At 37.9% G+C, this 18961-nt stretch overlaps 1 protein-coding gene across 1 annotated transcript in view; it reads right to left on the bottom strand.

Moving 5' to 3' along the window:
• SLC2A9 (solute carrier family 2 member 9) overlaps positions 1 to 18961 on the bottom strand; it is a 78494-nt gene that overhangs the window by 35997 nt on the left and 23536 nt on the right. The window contains exons 6-8 of the mRNA XM_053941603.1: positions 12842 to 12974; positions 4546 to 4733; positions 1026 to 1136 (exon numbers count right to left, since the gene is read on the bottom strand). Of these exons, the coding sequence (XP_053797578.1) occupies positions 1026 to 1136; positions 4546 to 4733; positions 12842 to 12974 (432 nt within the window). The remainder of the gene's footprint in view (positions 1 to 1025; positions 1137 to 4545; positions 4734 to 12841; positions 12975 to 18961) is intronic.

Here is an 18961-nt window from a genome sequence, read left to right as displayed (position 1 = left end):
CCCTCTACATTCAGAGCAGAGCAAAGGACCTGCTCTGGAGCTCATGTATTAGGAAAGGATGCCTGTTTGTCCTGAGTAAGGCAGCAGAATTGAACACCACATGGGACTCCCTTGTTCTAGCAGGCTGGTGTGTATTCACGTGTCCTCTGAACAGAGAGAGACAGCTTTCTTAGGATTTCTCCTGAGAGAAGCTGTGAGAGAAGCAGAGAAAAGAGAATCAAAACAATTCTTATCTCATTCACTGCTCCTGTTTGTGCCCATGTGGAATGTGGTATGGAGATTGCTTACCCAAGGTGATTGCTTGATTGGATTCTGGTGATGGTTGTTTGGATTCATGGACCAATTGGATCCATGTGTGTGTCGGGACTCTCAGCAGAGGTTCACAGGGGTTTTTTATTAATAATATAATTAGTAATAATTCTTATGAGTATAATATAATAAAGTTATAATATAATATTGTATGATAAAATAATTAATTAACCTTCTAAAAGCATTAAAATTCAAACATCATTTTTCCCACATCAAACATCCCAACACCGATAGGCTGGCTTTACTGTTCCACCTCCCTGGGCGGCTGTTTCTGCCAGCCACACTGAACACCTGTAGCTGTACTGTGCCTGAGCCTTCTCCAAACAGCACCACAGCTGCCCAGCAGGCACATAAGAAGACTGAGATGTGAATAAACTGAATTTGTTCAACCAGGTGAACTAGTTTATGAGTCACCAGTTAATATACTTTGGCCCTTGCTGTTTCTGCCTTCTTCTCTTCATACATACAAAGCACTGCAGGACATACCAACTTTTTCTGTTCCTTTTATGGATCTAAAATTAAAGACCATCTTAAAAAAATATTCCAAGAAAAAATTGGTTTAGGATTAAAATTATAAATAATATTTTGAATTGCATTATCAACCATCACACTTAATCAACTTACTATTCTTTTTATATTTTAAGCTGTATAAGAAAATAAATTCTAATAATATTGAAATATCAAGCATGCAAATGGATTTTTATAACCATACTTACAGAGGAAACAGCAGCCAGTGTCTCAACAGCACCAGTACTTAGTGTAACGTAAGGGATTGTTTCATGATTGATCCCAGATTCACTAAAGATGTTGTTCGTGTAGTACCAGATCTGCATCAGAGAGAATAAAATTAGTTATTAACCATTATAGGTTGAACTACAATATATTGGTATTCAGTTCAACCATCTAATCTGCTTGAGGCGAGACTTGTTAAAACTCTGAGCAGTCCCAGGTCACTGAGAGCCAAACAGGACAACAGATGTAGGGCAAGTGCAAATTCCAGGTGGATTAGGCACAACGCTGCTGTAGTTCCACTTGCAGACCCAGGCAGAATTACAAACAGCTTCAACTTAATTTAGCTTAAATCACTTTGGGAGTAAATCAGAGAAACTCACTTTATGCTTGAACAACAGGATACAAATAGGTTTTGTGTGGCTTACAAAGCCAGCTCGTGTAGCTTTATGGAATACTTCAACAGCATGTAGCAACAGAAGAGAGAACAGCAGAGAGTTGTTGTGAGACACTGAAGAAGCTGCTCATTTTTGGACTGAAGGAGTGAGGTGTTATTTCTGCTTTAACCTTACTGGAGTCAAGCCATCCCCCCAATCTTTCTTTATTATCCACAGAAAGAAAAAATACTTTTAAGATTAGAGTTGCTTGGGGAAAAGTAATGTGATGCTTTAATTATAGGCTTGAAGTAGCTGTCACTAATGGACAGACATACAGGTTGTATGACTTAGAGGAAGTCAATAATATTTAGTCAGTAAAACCATATCCAGCAGTGACAATACCCAGGCAGAGAATATATAATTATATATATACATTCTAAAATAGCAAGTCTGGTAAGCCTCAGAGTCCCATTCACATCAACTTCCCACTTTGGGAAAGACTCCCTTAGAGCAGTATGTCATACAATGTATTCCTTGATATGAAAAAGTATAACCTTCACCAGTGAAACTTCACCATAGTTTTGTGACTTTAGAAATGAGATAAAATGGTAGAGGATAAATAAATTTATTATGGCTTATATGTATCAGAAAAATGTTAACAGAGTAAAAGAGACTAATAGGAAATAATTTATTTATGTCAGTTTAGGTCAGCCTGTCTGGTATTTTGTTATAATTGAAAATATTATCATGATTGGAGCTTCACCATGATTTCTGTTCCATGTGGAAATAAACAAATGTACTGTTTTAAGCAAAACAAATTTTTGTTTGAAGTAAAATCCTTAAAAGAAGCAAGTGTTCTCAGGTACCAGCAGGATGATTACAGAAATCTGCCAGTTGGTAATTTCCCTGGAGAATGACCCGAGATTCTCGCCTGAAGGAATCCCAACTTTCCCACATTCCCTGCCCAGATGGTAGCTGTGGAAAAGAGCAGACTGGCTAACAGGGCACTACAGACAAATAAATGAGTTAGAAGGAGCCTTCCCTGCCAGCAAAACCTGTCTGATGCTGGCTCACACCCAGCAGGTTGGTTCAGATGCGCTCAGGCAAACAAGACCCAGGTTCACCAGTATCTGTCACACCTGGACCTGTCCTCTCATCTTGGAGCTTAGAATGATTTGAGCAGCATCAGCCAGGCAAGCCAAGCAAAAGAGACAAGTTTTCGAAGCCTGGTGTCTTAATCAAGTGGTCCAGCTTTTTCTATTGACCTCTCTTAATTTCTTGGTTTTACTATTAATTGTTACTAACAACTGTTTAAATAATCCATTTCAGAACACAATTTTTGTGTGAATAATTCTTTTTTCATGTTTAGTGACATTGCATGAGAGGAGAAACAGAGTAATAATAAAAAAGGAAGACCTGAAATAGCCAACTCAACACACAGGTTCCATGACAAAGACAGTTTTTCTGAGGCATATTTTCAGAAAGTGGCCTTCCAATGACACTTTTAAGTAACTCTGGCATTCATTTTGGACTGGACATGTCTGACTATCCATCCACATCCTCACTTAAGCTATGAGAGTGTGGCTTTGTTCTGACACAGAATACTGGACAATTTCCATCAACTATTAAGTATCCTCAAAGTCATGAAACTCTTCCATTTCCCCTGAAAATTTAGCTGTGACCTTTTCTTACAGACAATGTGCTTCATTATTTGAACTATGTTTGCTACTATAAGTGTCATTTTTTTTCTCTTATGTGTTGATAAATCTTAAAAAGACTGGATGACAAGATAATTCTGGGTTTTTTTTTCTCAAAAAATGTATCCACAATGAGGAATAAAATAACCTGCCATTAGCACTGAAATCCTACCATTAGAAGAAAACACCACCTATACAAACATTATTGTAGTTTACCCCACAGGACAAAAAAATTATTTCAATTTCCTCCTAGTATTTTGCAAAAAGAGTTCCAATTGCATTAATCTTTCAAATGGTCTTGGACAAATGACTTTTATTTGTAGTCTTAAAGCTATAGAGATACCTGAGATAAGCCTGAGCTAGTGTTCATAGATACAAAAACCCACAGAATTATTAGCCCTGGGGGGAAAATCTAGCTGGAGTGTGCTTCAGAGCACAGCGAGAGTTCCTTGCAGCAGTGAGAATAGTGCTTTTCATATATTTAAGCAAGTATGCCTCTGAACTATGACAAAAAACCCTTTCCCTTTGAGGTTCTCCATGACAATATTTGTTTTGTGTAGCATAAAGCATCTAAGCCAGATGCCACAAGCTACAGCAAGGATAGTTCTGGCTGGATATAAAGAAAACACTTTCACAGTGTAAGTGGTGTAAACACCTGGCAGAGGTTGCCCAGGAGGGTTATGGACTCCTCACCCTTGAATATGCTTAAAACACAACTGCACAAGGCCCTCAGTAGCCTGAGACAACCCTGAAGTCATTCCTGCTCTAACCAAGGACTTGGACCAGGTGGAGGGGTCTTCTGACCTAAACTGTCCCGTGACCTTCTCATATAGGCTCAGATAGGTAGTGAAGGAGACTTCTGATATCCATTAGCCTCAGACATATTAATGGTCAACAGGATTCACTGTTTGATGTCTTTTCCCTCTTTTGCTTCTCTTTCCAAGACAGGAATATTGAAGCAACAAAAAAAATAAAAAAAAATTTAAAAAAAAAAAAAAATCAAATATGCAGTGTGACCTTTTAAAAAATCACTTATAGAAAGTTTGGATGACTTCTGTAAGTACTGAACTGAATGAATCCAAGCTGAAATGTCTACTGAAAAAACTCTGAATGAGCATAGGGCATAGAAACAGAGAATCTGAGTATCAGAAGTGAAAGCTGCATGCTCTTCCTTTGCTGATCTTTCCTACTTTTTCATGTATTCCTTCAAAGTTAATACAACATGGCTTTCCTCAAACTGTTTTTGTTTTAAAAGCCCCCAAGCAATACAGATCTCTGTGGATCTTCCCACACACTGCTCTCACGGAGTCATTACTAATAAGAAACAGCCAAAAAAGGGAACTCTTAGAGGTTGGTAAATAGTGTAATCCAAACCTTGCTATAAAGGAAAGGAGCTCCCCAGGAGGTGCCGTGGCCTGAGGAAGGACACTTACAGCATTTAGCCCACAGAGCTGGTAGCAGCCCATGGTGACGACCACGGTCAGGATCTGCCATCGCACCGCGCGGGTTCTCAGCAGCTGAACAACCGACACCAGCTTGGTGTTCCTTTGGGCTCGAGACTCTGCCAGAACTTCTTCTATTTCCTGAGACACATCATCTTTCCCAAGGAATCTCTGAAATGCTTCAAAGAGAGGACATGTACTTTAGGCCAGACACTTGGCACTATGTGCATTTATAGCTCTCTTGCTTCTTTAAAATGGAAATGCTTGGCACAAACAGGAGGCATACATGGGCTACAACTTAATTATTCTTCTGCCAACAATATCATTCTGCTCTGGATGTGATCTGGTCCATCCCTGCTATTGGGCCCAAAAACTGAAACAAAACCATAAATTGTCTCCCTGCAAGATCTTTCTTAAGTTATTTCATATATAATACAGCCTTTGGTCCAGTTAAGAGTGAAAACCCTGTATGATGTGAAAATTTTTATTACCAAAGCATCTCTGAACATTATTTAACTTGGCTACTTTTGCAGCCTAACAGTATAGCTGGCCTTGTTGCAGGAGATAGATTGGATAGAGAAGTAGTTAAATGTAAAAATGTATGTAAGTCTGGTAAACCAAGGAAAGGCAGACATTGGAAAGGAATAGCTACTACTCTTCATATTACCTCTTGTTTTTACTAGCATACAGGCAAGAATTCACTTTGTCAAGATGATTCATATTAGAAATAATTACCCAGAGCAGATCATGACTTTATATTTTTTCTATGTTGGAGTCATGGGAACAAATTTACGTGGCCAATGTAAGCAACCAACCAACCTCATCTCCCCAGAAACACACCATTTGGTATTGAACACTGATAGCTTACTGAAATATCCTTCCACTGTGAATAATACAGACTTTCCACCTCACACCTCCTCCAAGACAGAGACACCTCTGACTGGATGTGATGCATCTCCACCAACCTTGTTTGACAGATACTCTCTGTGCAGGTGATACTTTTGTCTCAATCTAATGAACCTACCCCAGGGGTTGGCATTTTAAGAGATGTTTAAAATGCTCATCACCTCAGAGTGACTGCAGAGAAACAATGACATTACAAACACCCCTGCAACAAGGCTTTGCAACCCAGTAGGATGCTAACACTCAAAACAATCCTTTACACAGCAGGTGACTTAAAATTGTTATTTTTATTAAATGAATACATTAATTTAGTTCACCTAAGAGCCAAATCTATTTTTCATAACCACAGTTTTGGATAACACTGCCTATAATCAAATGACCACATATGTTTACATACCTTTGGATCATAAAAAGCACTTTGATGGTCAAGCAAACTAGATATACTGACTAGTCATGGTTAATACATCCAGACTTTATTTAGATTTTGAAGTTACAAAATTTTATCATTACCCAGGTGAAAAGGCCAATTAATGGCATTTCATTGTTGTGAGGCATTTCATTGTTTCATTGTTGTCACACAAATGAACTGGTGGCCTCCCAGAGTATCCCTCTCTGACACTTTGGTGAATGCACAAGGCTGCACATTCTGCCTGCGCCTGGTCTGGCAGTGCAGGGAACTAACTTGAGCTCTGGGCCAAGTTTTTCTGAGGCACTTAGCACTTGCATTTTAATGGGCCCCACCTGATTCTGCTGAACAAGAAGTATGATTTTTTTAAGGGATGAACCAGCTCTGGGTGTTGAGTCAATTCATAACATTCATATATTCTGATAACATGTTTCTCTCTTATGAGAGGAGAGGTCAGAATTTTTAAATCTCTCAGTAAAAGCACAAGACTTTTCACGCAGGCTGTACCATCAGAAATTAATTAACAAATTGAGATTTCAGAACTAAAACTTTAAGCTCCTCAGTTTTGTCCTTTGCTATTGATCATTTTTTCATAAATAACATGCTAAACACTCATTTTAACGAAGGTGATGTATTTAAAGACAGTGATAAGAAATGTAAAATTAGAACAATGTGTGCCTACAGTATGTTTAAGTCAATGTCTCATGCTGAAATTACATTTTCCTCAGTACTATTAGAATGTCGATCAAGAAAAATTCAGGTAAAGATGAGAACAACCAGGCATACTATCAACCAACAACTATCACCATAGTCTGCCATGAAAGGATTCTCTCAGATTTTTAAGCATCTGGTTAATCAGTGTAAATTAGGTCAGTGCATAATTTTGTTTATTTTTCCTGTCCTTAGAATCCTCAGCATTACTTTAGGTCACACAAGTCAAAAATATAGGTGCAGTCAAGTAAAAATATAGCAATCTGTCTTTTTTGCACAAGGGAGTTTGATGTATTTCCAGAGGGATGAGGAACTAAAAAACTGAAATTACCAAAATTGTCAAGTACAAGGCAGGAAAAACATAGACACCCGATTTCTTTCCTTCATAGCATTAAGTAAAGAGATTAAATGCCACTAGGCAATGGTGATGGATACTTAAAATTACCAACAAGTCAAGAAATACTAAGAAATCATTATGCTATACATGCATAGTTTTGAGTAGACATCACCCAACCTTCCTGGAAAAACATCTTCCTGCTACTCAATGTCTTTAGTTTTCTTCCATTACCAGCTTTTCAGTACCACAAGAATCACAATTTTATATATAAATAATTTGGAAATAAATTCTGCATTAGCAGGGAGACAGGGAAACTCAAAAGTATTTCAATGTGTGATGTTCAATTATTAGTTTTACATTCTAAACCCTGGCATTACTGGCACTGAGAAGCACAGAAATCGTTCCTCTCCTCACTGCAATGACTCATTTCCCTCCACGATGGGCTCCTTCTCACTATAGGGAAGCTTTATTTTCATGTAACACTTAACACATCTAAGGAGTTGCAGTTCTAGAAACTTTTAAAACTTTCCAGATTCCTATTTAATTCCCTTGGATCAGAAAGTTTTAGAAGCTCAGCCTCCAAAAGTTGGAATACTGCCTTCATAAATAGGAAAAGAACTGGATGGCTCCAGTCAAGGGGAAAGAAGTCAGGAAACCCTTCCATTTATCCCAGTTTTTATTTATCTCACCCAAGTGAAGGTGAAGCAACTGAAAGAGGTTCAAAGATCTGAAAAAAAGTCAGTTGGTAGCATCTCTAAAACCAATCAGGCCTTTAAATCAACTGAAGATGGGCACTCAACATCTCAGCTACATAGGGAATTACTAATTTTTTTTCCACTATAGTACTTCCAGGATGTGCAAAGAAAGCAGTTGTTATCAACAGAATTAGCATGTGAACTTTGAGAAGAAATTTTAAAAGATCAAAATGCTATTGAGTGGTTTACAGTATAAAGCCAGCACCAGGCAAAGGGGGCAGAAAAAGAGAGAAGTGGTCAAACTTTGTTTGGGCTTGTCCTTTGAAAAGAAATAGACAAAAATTAAAATAAGCTGCAGGAGTATTAATGTCATCTGTTTCCCATGGACACATTCACTTCCCTGAAGATTAATTATATTAAATCCAGTGTCACACTGTCTCACACATCTTTGTCTAAGTTCTGCTTAAACGGCAACTTATTTGGCCACTGTTGAAGATAGTAGAAGTTTCCCTGTAATAACTCCATGTTACCACAGAAATAGTTCACAAAATGAACAGTTATTTCATATAAACTAATTTTATTAGAGTACTGAATATCTAGAAGAATAACTCAGGTATATTTTCCTAGAAGAAATATAACAATGCTATTTAAATCTAGAAAAATACAGATTGTCTACTAGCATGCAGCATAGCAAAATTTAAGAAAAAATCTCAGGCAATATAACTGCAGGCAAATGACTTCAGGCTTTTCCTGCATGTCACCTCCCTCTTCTTCTAAGTAAAGAACACACAGATCTTTTTTGAGTTATTATCCAGTTAAGGATTACATCTTTGCCTGTTTGTATGTGTGGTTTTACACACATCAATAGGCCTGTTTCAGGTTCACCTGAAACTAGCCAAAACAAAACATATACACACCACCCTAAAATAACACAAGAATTGGTAAACAGAGTTGCTTTAAAGGTTTACTGACCTAATATCCTTCTAAAAGACAGGAGGCTTAAGAAAAGTTTAGAAACAAATCAGACACACCACAATCACTCCAGCTTTTGGCAGGGAAACATCTGAGATGAAGCCTTCACAAAAAGCCAACAAGTGTAGTAATCATGGCTATCTCTCCCTTCCCAGTAAGAATAGTTTATAATCCTTACAGACATACACAGAGAAACAAAAATAAATCATATACATGATTGTTGTCAGTCATAACAACTTATTTTAATCACTGGATTTGCAGTAACTTGTTCCTGCTGTTAAAGTTTGGGTTTAGCACCTCTCCAGTCCATGTGGGCCCCCTGAAGGGCTTTGTAAAAAATTGGCTGCCTGCTTTTTTAAATCAGGAATGGCCTTGCTCTTTTGTCACATGAAAAGGTATCAACCCTAATCCATCTTTCTAGAAATTTAAATCTGTGTTTCTCATTATACTATTGTAATTCTTCTTTCATAACCATGGGACTCATAATGTATGACTGAACATACTAGATGAACAGATTTTATATGTCACCAACAGATGTTGCTGTGACATTTTATGCAAGTTGTTTGACCCTTAAGACATAACAATATTCTTTTCTCTGGCAAGCTGGGATACCAGCTGAATTCCATTATTGATTTACATGACCTGCTACTGTCACTGCATAGAAAATGGAAAATGCAAGATTCCTCCCTGTGCACTTCAAAAAAGACACCTCAACTCTCCAACTGCAAGAGTTATTGACCCATGTTGTTAGTCGTAACAAATGTTCCATTTTATCACTACTAATGATTTTATTTATATTACATCATTGTGATACTCATAGATCAGGGGTGCACTTGACATGTAACTAAGAGAGAGCTAATGTGAAATCCCTGTCTTACTGTCCTAGAAGTTGGGTGGTAAACTGATGTAATTATAGCAGCAGGTTTTTCTTTTTCTTCCTGTTTCTATCCCCGTCACTTTTCATCTCCACAATCTCCTTCCAAAGTCCTTCTCTTCAACCACTTGAATACCCATTTCTCCTCTGCTGTCTGGCCTTGATTAAGAAGAAGGATCACACCAGTCAAATGCTAGGCAATTTCTTCCCTTCTATTCTTATCAAATGAGAAAAATATTAGTTATGGGACCTGGGAGAGGAGCTGGGATGGTTCTGCCCTTGCTTTATTACCAGACTTAGATTCTTGGGCAAAGCAGGTTTGCAGATCCTACTGTTGCTCCAGTGAACTGTTCTCGCCCCAAAACACATGGATCAGTTCTCCCACGTTCAGCAGTGAGACAGGAATATGAGACATAATTCAGTTCCTTTGGGTCTCAGGGATTAGGATACAGGTAGGTGACATCCAGGAAGATGAACCAAGCTCATCTGTCAGGGCTGCTTTTGGCAGCAGACAGCAGCAAGTCAGACATGGTGTCTGTGTGTCCAATCGGCCAGACATCGGCTCAGCCACGCACAGCGTGCACCGCCTGCACTGCTGGAAAGGGAAAGCAGGCATGGGGTAAAACCCTTCTAGTGGGGCTCAGGAGATCTCACTCACCAGAGGCATTGCTGCCCCTGTGCCCCAAAGAATAACTTCTCTCATGGTGGTGTGGTTTAGGCTTGCACATGATGCCTCTTTACTCTAACCCTCATTCCTTCTACTCTAACTCTACCCTCATTCCTTCATTTTTTCATCGTTTACACAACACGTTTTGGTTCTTCCCCTTCTCTCAGTCTCTTATTTGCCCCTTAAAGACATCTGCCAGAAAAGAGGTTGACACCATTTGTATTTTAGTTGTTATAGACTGGTTGTCTCCTGACAGAGAAGAAAAGGAGGGGATGAAAGCAGGGGCAAAACTTTGTGGAAACTCAATGATCTCAATTATCTCATTGGATATTATTGCTCTCAAACAATTAGGAAGATTAATGTTGTCAGCTGCGTTTTAGGAGCTTTGACATACATGCATACTTTAGACTATTTCATAAAGACTAACATAGTCATCTGCTTTAAATACAGCAGACCTTTTGCAAATAATAGTTTTATATCTCTCTGACAAGGTATAATCCACAGTGAAATATATATTTGCATGAAAAGCCTTGATCCATTAAGGGAAAGAAAAGGGATTTAGTCAGTAGAATGAGTTGCAAATTTCCAATATTAATATGCAGATTTAAGCTAAGAGGCAAATTATTTAAAAGCATTACTGTAGTCATCATTAAAATGAAGAATTCTGCTTTGTCATTATATGACTTGCAAGCAGAAGGGCATTTTAATAAATCACAACTCCTCCGGTCTCCTTAATACTTAGACTTTTCCTCCCTCATTTCTGCTGATAATGCAAATATCCAGATGATTTGTCTCAATTGTTGATTCACTCTCCTATTTTTTAATTCCACTGTAGACTACACTCAAAATGAGTTACACTGTGGACTACGACATATCTACAACATAAGAATTGAGTCTTTTATTTTAGAATTAAAAAAATCCAAAAACATATATTCATATGCAATTTCTTTGAAAAACTTTTTATATCAGTTGTCTCTTTTTTTTCTCAGAGTATCTAAATTTATAATCCTTAGGGTGGCTCATGAAAGCCATCTTCTTGCAATCAGTAAACCAGTAGCTAAAACTCATTTTCTCAAGCAACTGCTCTCCTGATGTCTCCTACTCTAAAACCTACCTCCAATGCCTCTGGATTAGATTTCAAATTATTTTCAGAACATGTATGCTGAAAACATCCCAGAGTGCAGTTGGTACATTGCCAGCAACAGTAAATGGTGTGCATTTCAAGGCAGGTGGCGTTATTTTACTGCCATGTTTTATAATTTTTAAACTCTACCTATGAGAGGTCCAGTTTCACTGTCAGTGCTGAGGTCTCCAGGTACTGTAGCAGGATTTTCAATAGCTCCTCATAACGAATGTAACATTATGCAATAGCATTGCAGATGCAGAATCTTTGCCAGCCATAGCTCTGGAAATATATCTACAGTTATATCAGGCAGAAACAAGCCAGTTTAAACTTGGCACCTGAAAGCATTTCTTCCCTGCCCAGCCATGGTGCTGCAGAAGTCTCCACCCAACAGCCAACCCGAGCTGGGTCCTGCACCCCTGCTAGGTGCTCTGAGCACAGCTGGCAGGGGAGCTCTTTCCTTCATGGACCTTGGAAAAGCTGCTCTCCACCTCCTCAAAACTCTGCTGACTCTGTGAAGCTTAAGAACACTTTCCAAAACCTCGTTGCTTTCGTGCTCCTTTTTTTTTTTTTTTTTTTTTAAGCATTGAACTGTATCTCTGAGTGTCTGAGGCTTCAACTTTTAGAGAATTCTTCACTCAACACCAAATTGAGACAACATGGGAGTCGCTTCATTAGTGTGCTATTTCTTTTTCAGAGGGCTCTTCAGAACAAAAAAAGGTCAATTTTTAGTTTCAAAATAGAAGAAACTTTCATGCTAAAAGATTATTAAATTTATATTTCAGGTGTTGATACACACTGTACAAGTAATTTTGCAAGCAACTAGTTCATGACTGAAAATGTTAAGGGTCATATTCAAACAAAGTTTTTAAGAATAGTTTGTAAAGCACTTATGTTTGGTATTTTGGTATTATAAACAGACTCCATTTTTATAGACTTTTGTTTTTCATATGTTGTTATAATAAGTAAACCAAATTTTTTAACATTTTCTCACCTGTATTGGGACCACAGTAAATTTACTGGAGTGGAGAATGCAGCAACTGTGATCATGCAGGCAAATAGCTTTATACCTGGAACCTGAAGTAAGGACAAAATATTCTTCCAAGCAATTTGGAAGCACTGGAATTTTTCAGTTAAAGAGTTGTATGGGGTTTTTTATTAGATCAACAAAGGTTATTGACTTACAGAACACAGGTCAAACACAGCGACTACTGGGGGGAAAAAAGCAACAACAGAATCTGTATTTTTATTAGACAAAGTGCAAAGACTGTAGACAAGGGAGAGTCACAATGACTGAAAACACCTTTTACTTTCAAATGAACCCTGCACAGAGTGGCTGGCACACAACAGCAGGATGATTTGGTTAGTTCTGTGTCACCATGTGTAATGTTATACAAGTTACCTTGCTGGAGAATTTAACTTCAAAGCTACAGCTATATTTACGTATACAGAGACAAACAAAAAAGGTGAGAACAATTATTGCAAAGATATTATCTCCTGTGAGAATATTCTGCTTCTAGTGTGGTATCAGAATCAGGTATCTCCAGCCTGAATCCCTACAATAAACACTCTTTGTTGAAAAAAGTAACATTATCATACCTTTTTCTGCCTTGCTCCTGTTATGCTTTTCGAGTAGGAGGTACCGAGGACTTTCAGGAAGAAAAGGCAGAATCACGACTTGTATCAATGATGGAACAATGATTACTCCAAATAAGAAAGGCCACCGAGATTCCTGCAGATGGATGCAAACATGAGTCAGTAATACTCTCCCATTGTGACACTAGGAAGAAAAATAGCTTTGATAGGAAACACTGTAATTTTTCATCATTCAAAATATTGTGTCCACCACCAGAGTGACATGTTCTTCCTAAGCTTAGTAACACTTCCCTCTTAGATCACCTTACTCAAGGGCCAAGCCTCTAAGCTATTTTCCATTGTCAGTTTTTATTTTACATTCTTTCACTTCAGCAAGGCCTAAAGCACCATGTTCTGCATGGTATGAGATGTAATCCACACCTTAAACCTGAAACAGGGTCCAAAATAACTGCATAACTCCCAGAAATAATGGGTAGGGTATCTCCTAATCAAACTTTTCACTTGCCCTTTTAGGTAACAGAAGTGGTTTTAAAAAATTCTCATGGGATGGGAAAACAACTTGAGAAAGTGTTTTTTCAAACAATTCAAATCTTGAGGTAATCACTCACCCTAAGAGCCTGCATTACCATGAAGGCTTCAAGATCCTATTTCTTCATTCCTGTTTTCTTTATTTTTTTCCACTTGAGTAAAAACCAAATAATAACCAAAGTGGGTACATAACCAAAGTGGGTACTGGTTTGTAAAAACTTGTCACCTTCATTCTATATCTGCCTGGAATAATTTCCTGTAATATAAAGCTATTTGCTATATACCATATAAAAAAATTATAGGGTGTTAGAATTTTTGACAATACCTCCAGATAAAATCTTCTCTTGATAAGCACATCATATTTTCTGTAGGTTTTTTCCCACCATGTCAAGGATGCTTCTTAAAGGGAAAAAAAAGTATTCTTTGTATACTGCTATTATCAGCATTCTGCCCACCTATGGAGGCTTCCATGGAATAAACTTACACTCCTGTTAAAGTCTCCTATAGTGTATGGTTTATAAGCTGATCACATTTATCTCAAATAACTCTTCTTGAAAGCACTATTTTGAAAAAGTTATGAACAAACTCTGAACTTACCTCTCACAATAAATAGCAAACCCTGCTACTATAATGAAAAGCCCTTTATTTTTGCCACATAAGACACTGAGTTTCCTTTATTTCCTCTGTTAAAGATTTCTGTTTTACTCTTTATCATGCTAACTTCTAAAACCTTATGATAAACTCATAAATACTCATAAATGCTCATAAATATGCTCCCGCTTGCCATTTTGGCATGAATTGATCAGAAAGTCACTGAAGCCAGTGGAAACTTTTCCATCCATTTCAAAAGATTTCATGTCTATTCAACATTATGGAGTGTGTGTTCTACTTGTTTTTCTCTTAATTTACATTATACAATCTTAACTCTTTCCTCCCACTACAGAAAATAAATAGCAAGACTAATATAAGTTTAAAGGATTCATTAAGGATTCTTTAAGAATGAATAGAATAGAACATATACTGGGAGAGTGCTCAGAAGCAGTGATAAGCTAAAGGCAAAAGACAGTGTAAGGTGTCTTCTAAGGTGACTTAGAAGACACTTAAAAAACTTTACCTCAATTGTTAGCAGTAAGGAAAAGCACACAGGCGCTGCTGGGAGAAATGAAAACAGCTACATCCCACTTTATTTCAGGGAAAACTTAAAAGAGCATGAAATGTTTTAATTACAGAGGACCTGATTTCATCACCCGCTCAGAATTGGTACAAATAACATGTCAAGATGGTAAAATTTTAATTTTAAACTGTCACATTATGGATATTTGCTTAGGCTGGAGCATGAAAAACCTGGCTTTGATGTATTTACAAAAGACAGTTAAACAGTAGAGCAAGTTTGACAACCACAGACTCATTCAAAGGTTGATGGAATAAAGTGCAAAGCTGCAGAGACAGAAGATTGGGTGGAAGGGAGGGAGATAAAGTATGACATGGATTTATCAGCTGCAAATGAAACAAGATTATGGTGCACTGAAATACAGTAAAGAAAATATTGCCATGTCAGAAAACCATCAGCTAAAATACAGAAAATGGAACTTATTGTAACCATCTAAAGGTTGAAAAGAAAGTGGCATGGGGAAATGTCAACAGGCACTGCTGACAGCTGAACTATTCCTATCAAACTCAATAATCTATTTAAGCACCAGTTACATTTAGTATTCTCAGCAATTAGGAAGATTTTGATAAAATGTGAAGACACTCTCAACACAGACTAGGTAAAACAATATACACATAAATACATTTTAAAGGGAGAATTATTAACAGAATAGAACATTGTTAACATAATAGAATTGTTAACAAGGTCATGCAACAGGGGTGGGAAGAAGTGCTGTAGTGCCCTGGACATGGGCACCCATTTTTTGTGGCCAATTAAGTATCCCAGTATGAGATGGATAATGGGACCAAAAAGACTGAATAAGGAAATAAGCACCTGTGACAGGCTTCACTCTCTCTGTTTCTCTCTAAATAATTTCATAGAAACAGAGAAACATAGAATGGTTTGGAAGGGACCTCTAAGATCATCTTGTTCCAGTACCCTGCCATGGGCAGGGACACCTTCTACTCAGAGCTCCATCCAGCCTAGCCTGGAACACTTCCAGGGCTGGGGCATCCAGAGTTTCTCTGGGCAGTCTGGTCCAGTGTCTCACCACTTTCATAGTGAAGGATTTCTTCCTAACATCTATGCTAAACCTCTCCTCTTTCAGTTTAATAAATAGATTTAAATTACTTATTTATCTATTTATTTTAAAAGCATAATCTGGACATAGATTATGCTCACAACTCAACCACTACTGCACAGTCAGGGTCCTCATTTGCTCTCTGCCCAGCATTTGGGTTTCTATGCTGAGGAGATCCCCATGTCCCATTGAGCATCCTGACCCCAGCTGTTCCCCAGCAAGCTTCCCACATCCTGTCTCCAGTCCTTTCTAGAGCCACAGGGAAATACCCCTACCCCAAACACCTTCTCCTAGGCTCAGGCTGGATATGGCACAGGGCACTCCCCAGCCCTGCTCTGCATCCATGTGCAGCCACCATGCTGCCTCACAGAACTGTCAAGGGCTTGGCTACCCCTGCTGCTTGAAATGTGCAGGAGATGGTATCAAAATAAATACTCTTTCCCCCTTTTTAACATTCAGTGCACAGGATGAACTGTGATCTCTCAGTGAGCAAGTCTGTTTACCAGTCACTATTGAACAGTCACCATTTAAGTATTTATTCTGGAATTAATTCCTTGGGGATGGGGTTGTGATGAGTTTACTACAGTGCTGAACAACTTATAAACAGAAATGACCTTTCTGTATAACTTTCTTGTGTAAAATGACATATTTTACCCATTTTGTATAGGGGGAACAAAGAGCCAAAAGCCTCTGGCATCCAATGCAAGATACTGAAAATATCCAGGAAATAATGATTTGGTAATCTTTCTTTTTTCATTTTCTATAAAAAGCAGGAACACTTTTAAAATTTTAGTTTTGCAAAATATAATCACACACACAGACAGAAATAATTACATCTAGTGTAATTTTTAGATGCCCTGAAGCATCTTGCCTCAGCCTCCTGCTGCAGCTACAGAAGGATGCAGGTCTCTGTGATATTCTGTGTCACATCTGCCAGTCTCACAGGGACACCTAAGGTACCATAGGGCATCAATATGATACTATCTGCTTATATTCAAGCAATTGAATTTTGTCCTTTCTTGTACAGACTTGGCATAAAAATGCATATCAAATATTCCCTTTTCCCCACCAAAAAAAAAAAAAAAAAATTGTATCCCTGCTCAGAACAGACTGGGTAAACCTAGGCATGCAAAGCCCAGAATGCTGCACAAGTTCAGCCTTTCTCTGTTAATCTGCTACCACACCACATAAAACACTCCTAAAAGTAAAGGACATCCACGCTGGCCTGGGGCCAAGGACTGAAAAAGCACTGAGATGGAACTAATTTCTTAGCATTAGAACTATCTTTTCTTCCTTTAGTCAAGGGTATGGCACAGTGGTGATGATCATGTGGCAGCTGAGAAAAGAGAACTTCTACATCTCAGGCTTCAGAGCAGCTACTCAAGTAAAGTGCAAAACAACTGCCTTCCTCTTACCTTCTTTGTACCACTCCAAACACTGCTCTAAAATCTCCTCTGGCTGCAGAGGGTGCTAATCTCCAGCAGGTGCTATATCCCTGCTGGACACAATTTTCTCTTTGCATGACCATTTCTGTAACCCAATTTGTCAAAATGTATTTCAATAACAGAGTTACAAATTGCTTACCTTCCTGTTTAAAACAGAGGCAATATGTGTATTTCACCTCTGTTCTACACCCAGATGTGTATTTTTACAGGTCACTGCTACAACTATAGCTCTGACAAGAAGATCACTCAAGTATCAGTATCTTCTTCCCAGGTAATAATCAGTACAGAAAGTCACAGACTCAAGGCTGTACAAGTCTGATGTAAAATTCACAGAAATCAGCAGGAGATTTTTGTTACTGAGTAAATGGCCTTTGGTTGAGAACTTAAAACAGCTTTGAAAGTGTCCAGTGTCTGAATGTCTGCTTCTCTGTTCACTAAATGGCATGTTAGATCATGGGCATACTGAGAGGGAGAATTAAAGTATCTGTTACAAGCTCCCCAGATGGTTTTTTGTCCAGCTTTTTATTGGAGTAACAACTAACTTTTTACTGCACACTTATATGGCATAATCTGTGTGTGGCAAGCACATTTCTCTCCCTCTCAGGATTTTTTATTGAGGTGCACAGACAGAAATGAAAGAGAAAACAATTTCTATTTCTGCTCCTTGTTTTTCTCTTGTGGAATGTGTTGGGAGAATTGTTTACCCAGAGTGAGTGCTTGGTTGGACCATGGTGGATTGTTTGGGCCTGATGGCCAATTGGATCCACCTGTGTCTGGACTCTGGTGAACAGGGTCACGAGTTGTGAGTTAGTTAGATATGATAGAGAAAGTAGCATGTAGTATTTAGTATCCTCTTTTATATAGCATATTAATGTATTATAACATAATTATAATAAAGAAATCATTCAGCCTTCTGAAATGGAGTTAGACATCATCATTCTTCCCATTGGGTTCGCTGACATCTACAACATTTGTCTTCATTTCTTATTCATCTCCAAGAGAAGCAAAAATTTCAGAGAAAAGCAGTGGGAAATTGGAAGCTTTCACATGGGATTATTATCAGCAGCCAGCATATATATTTGAGCTTCTTTAGGAAGAAATATTAGAGGTATGCTGGAGCTAGGCAAAATTTCTGACAGAACTTCCTTTCAGTGATGCATTTAGACTCAGGTTAGCATCCATAAATAATAAAATATAAAAATAGTAGATTAAAATAATTGAGGAGGATAAGAGTCAGTTTTTCAAACACAAGAACATACTATCATTCTCATGCCCTGGGGTACCTCAGATATCCCTGTGGGACTGGCAGATGTGGCACACAGAACTCCAAAGAACTGCACCCTTTTGGAAATGAAGAGAAGTGCTCCAGGGCATCTAGAAACTGCATTAGATGCAAATCTTTTCTTATGTGATTATATTTTGCCAAACTGAAGTTGTGAAAGTTCAGTATATCAAGGTATATCAAGGTTAAGAGAAAAACAAACATAAAAATACCCAATGCACATTTGCTGTTTTAAAAGCAGTGGAAGTGGTTGAATATTTCATCTTAACATTTTTTAATGACAACAGATCTGGTTTGGATTTTAAAGAAAACAAAACCCAATTCATTTTAACTTGACATTTACTTCAAATTTTTAAAAATCCCTTAAAATATTAATCAAGAATATACCTGCCATTTTTTTCCTTTTGCCAGCAGTTTCAAAAGCAAAGACACTCAAGAGTAGAAAACACACCCTCCTACTCAATATGTTGACTGCATGCTATCTTACAGTGCTTGAGCAACTTACCATGGCATTAATACCTAATTTGTAAAGGATAAATTTACGTATTAGGACATGAATTTGCAATAATGGGTAGTTTTACAATGTATAATAGAAAATAAAACTGAAATGTTAATCTTCAAAAATGTTTAAGTGGTG

Source organism: Vidua chalybeata, chromosome 4, assembly GCF_026979565.1.
Source record: "Vidua chalybeata isolate OUT-0048 chromosome 4, bVidCha1 merged haplotype, whole genome shotgun sequence".
NCBI classification, from domain to species: domain Eukaryota; kingdom Metazoa; phylum Chordata; class Aves; order Passeriformes; family Viduidae; genus Vidua; species Vidua chalybeata.
The sequence above is the reverse complement of the archived record's forward strand: the minus strand, read 5'-3'. Positions and strand labels throughout refer to the sequence as shown.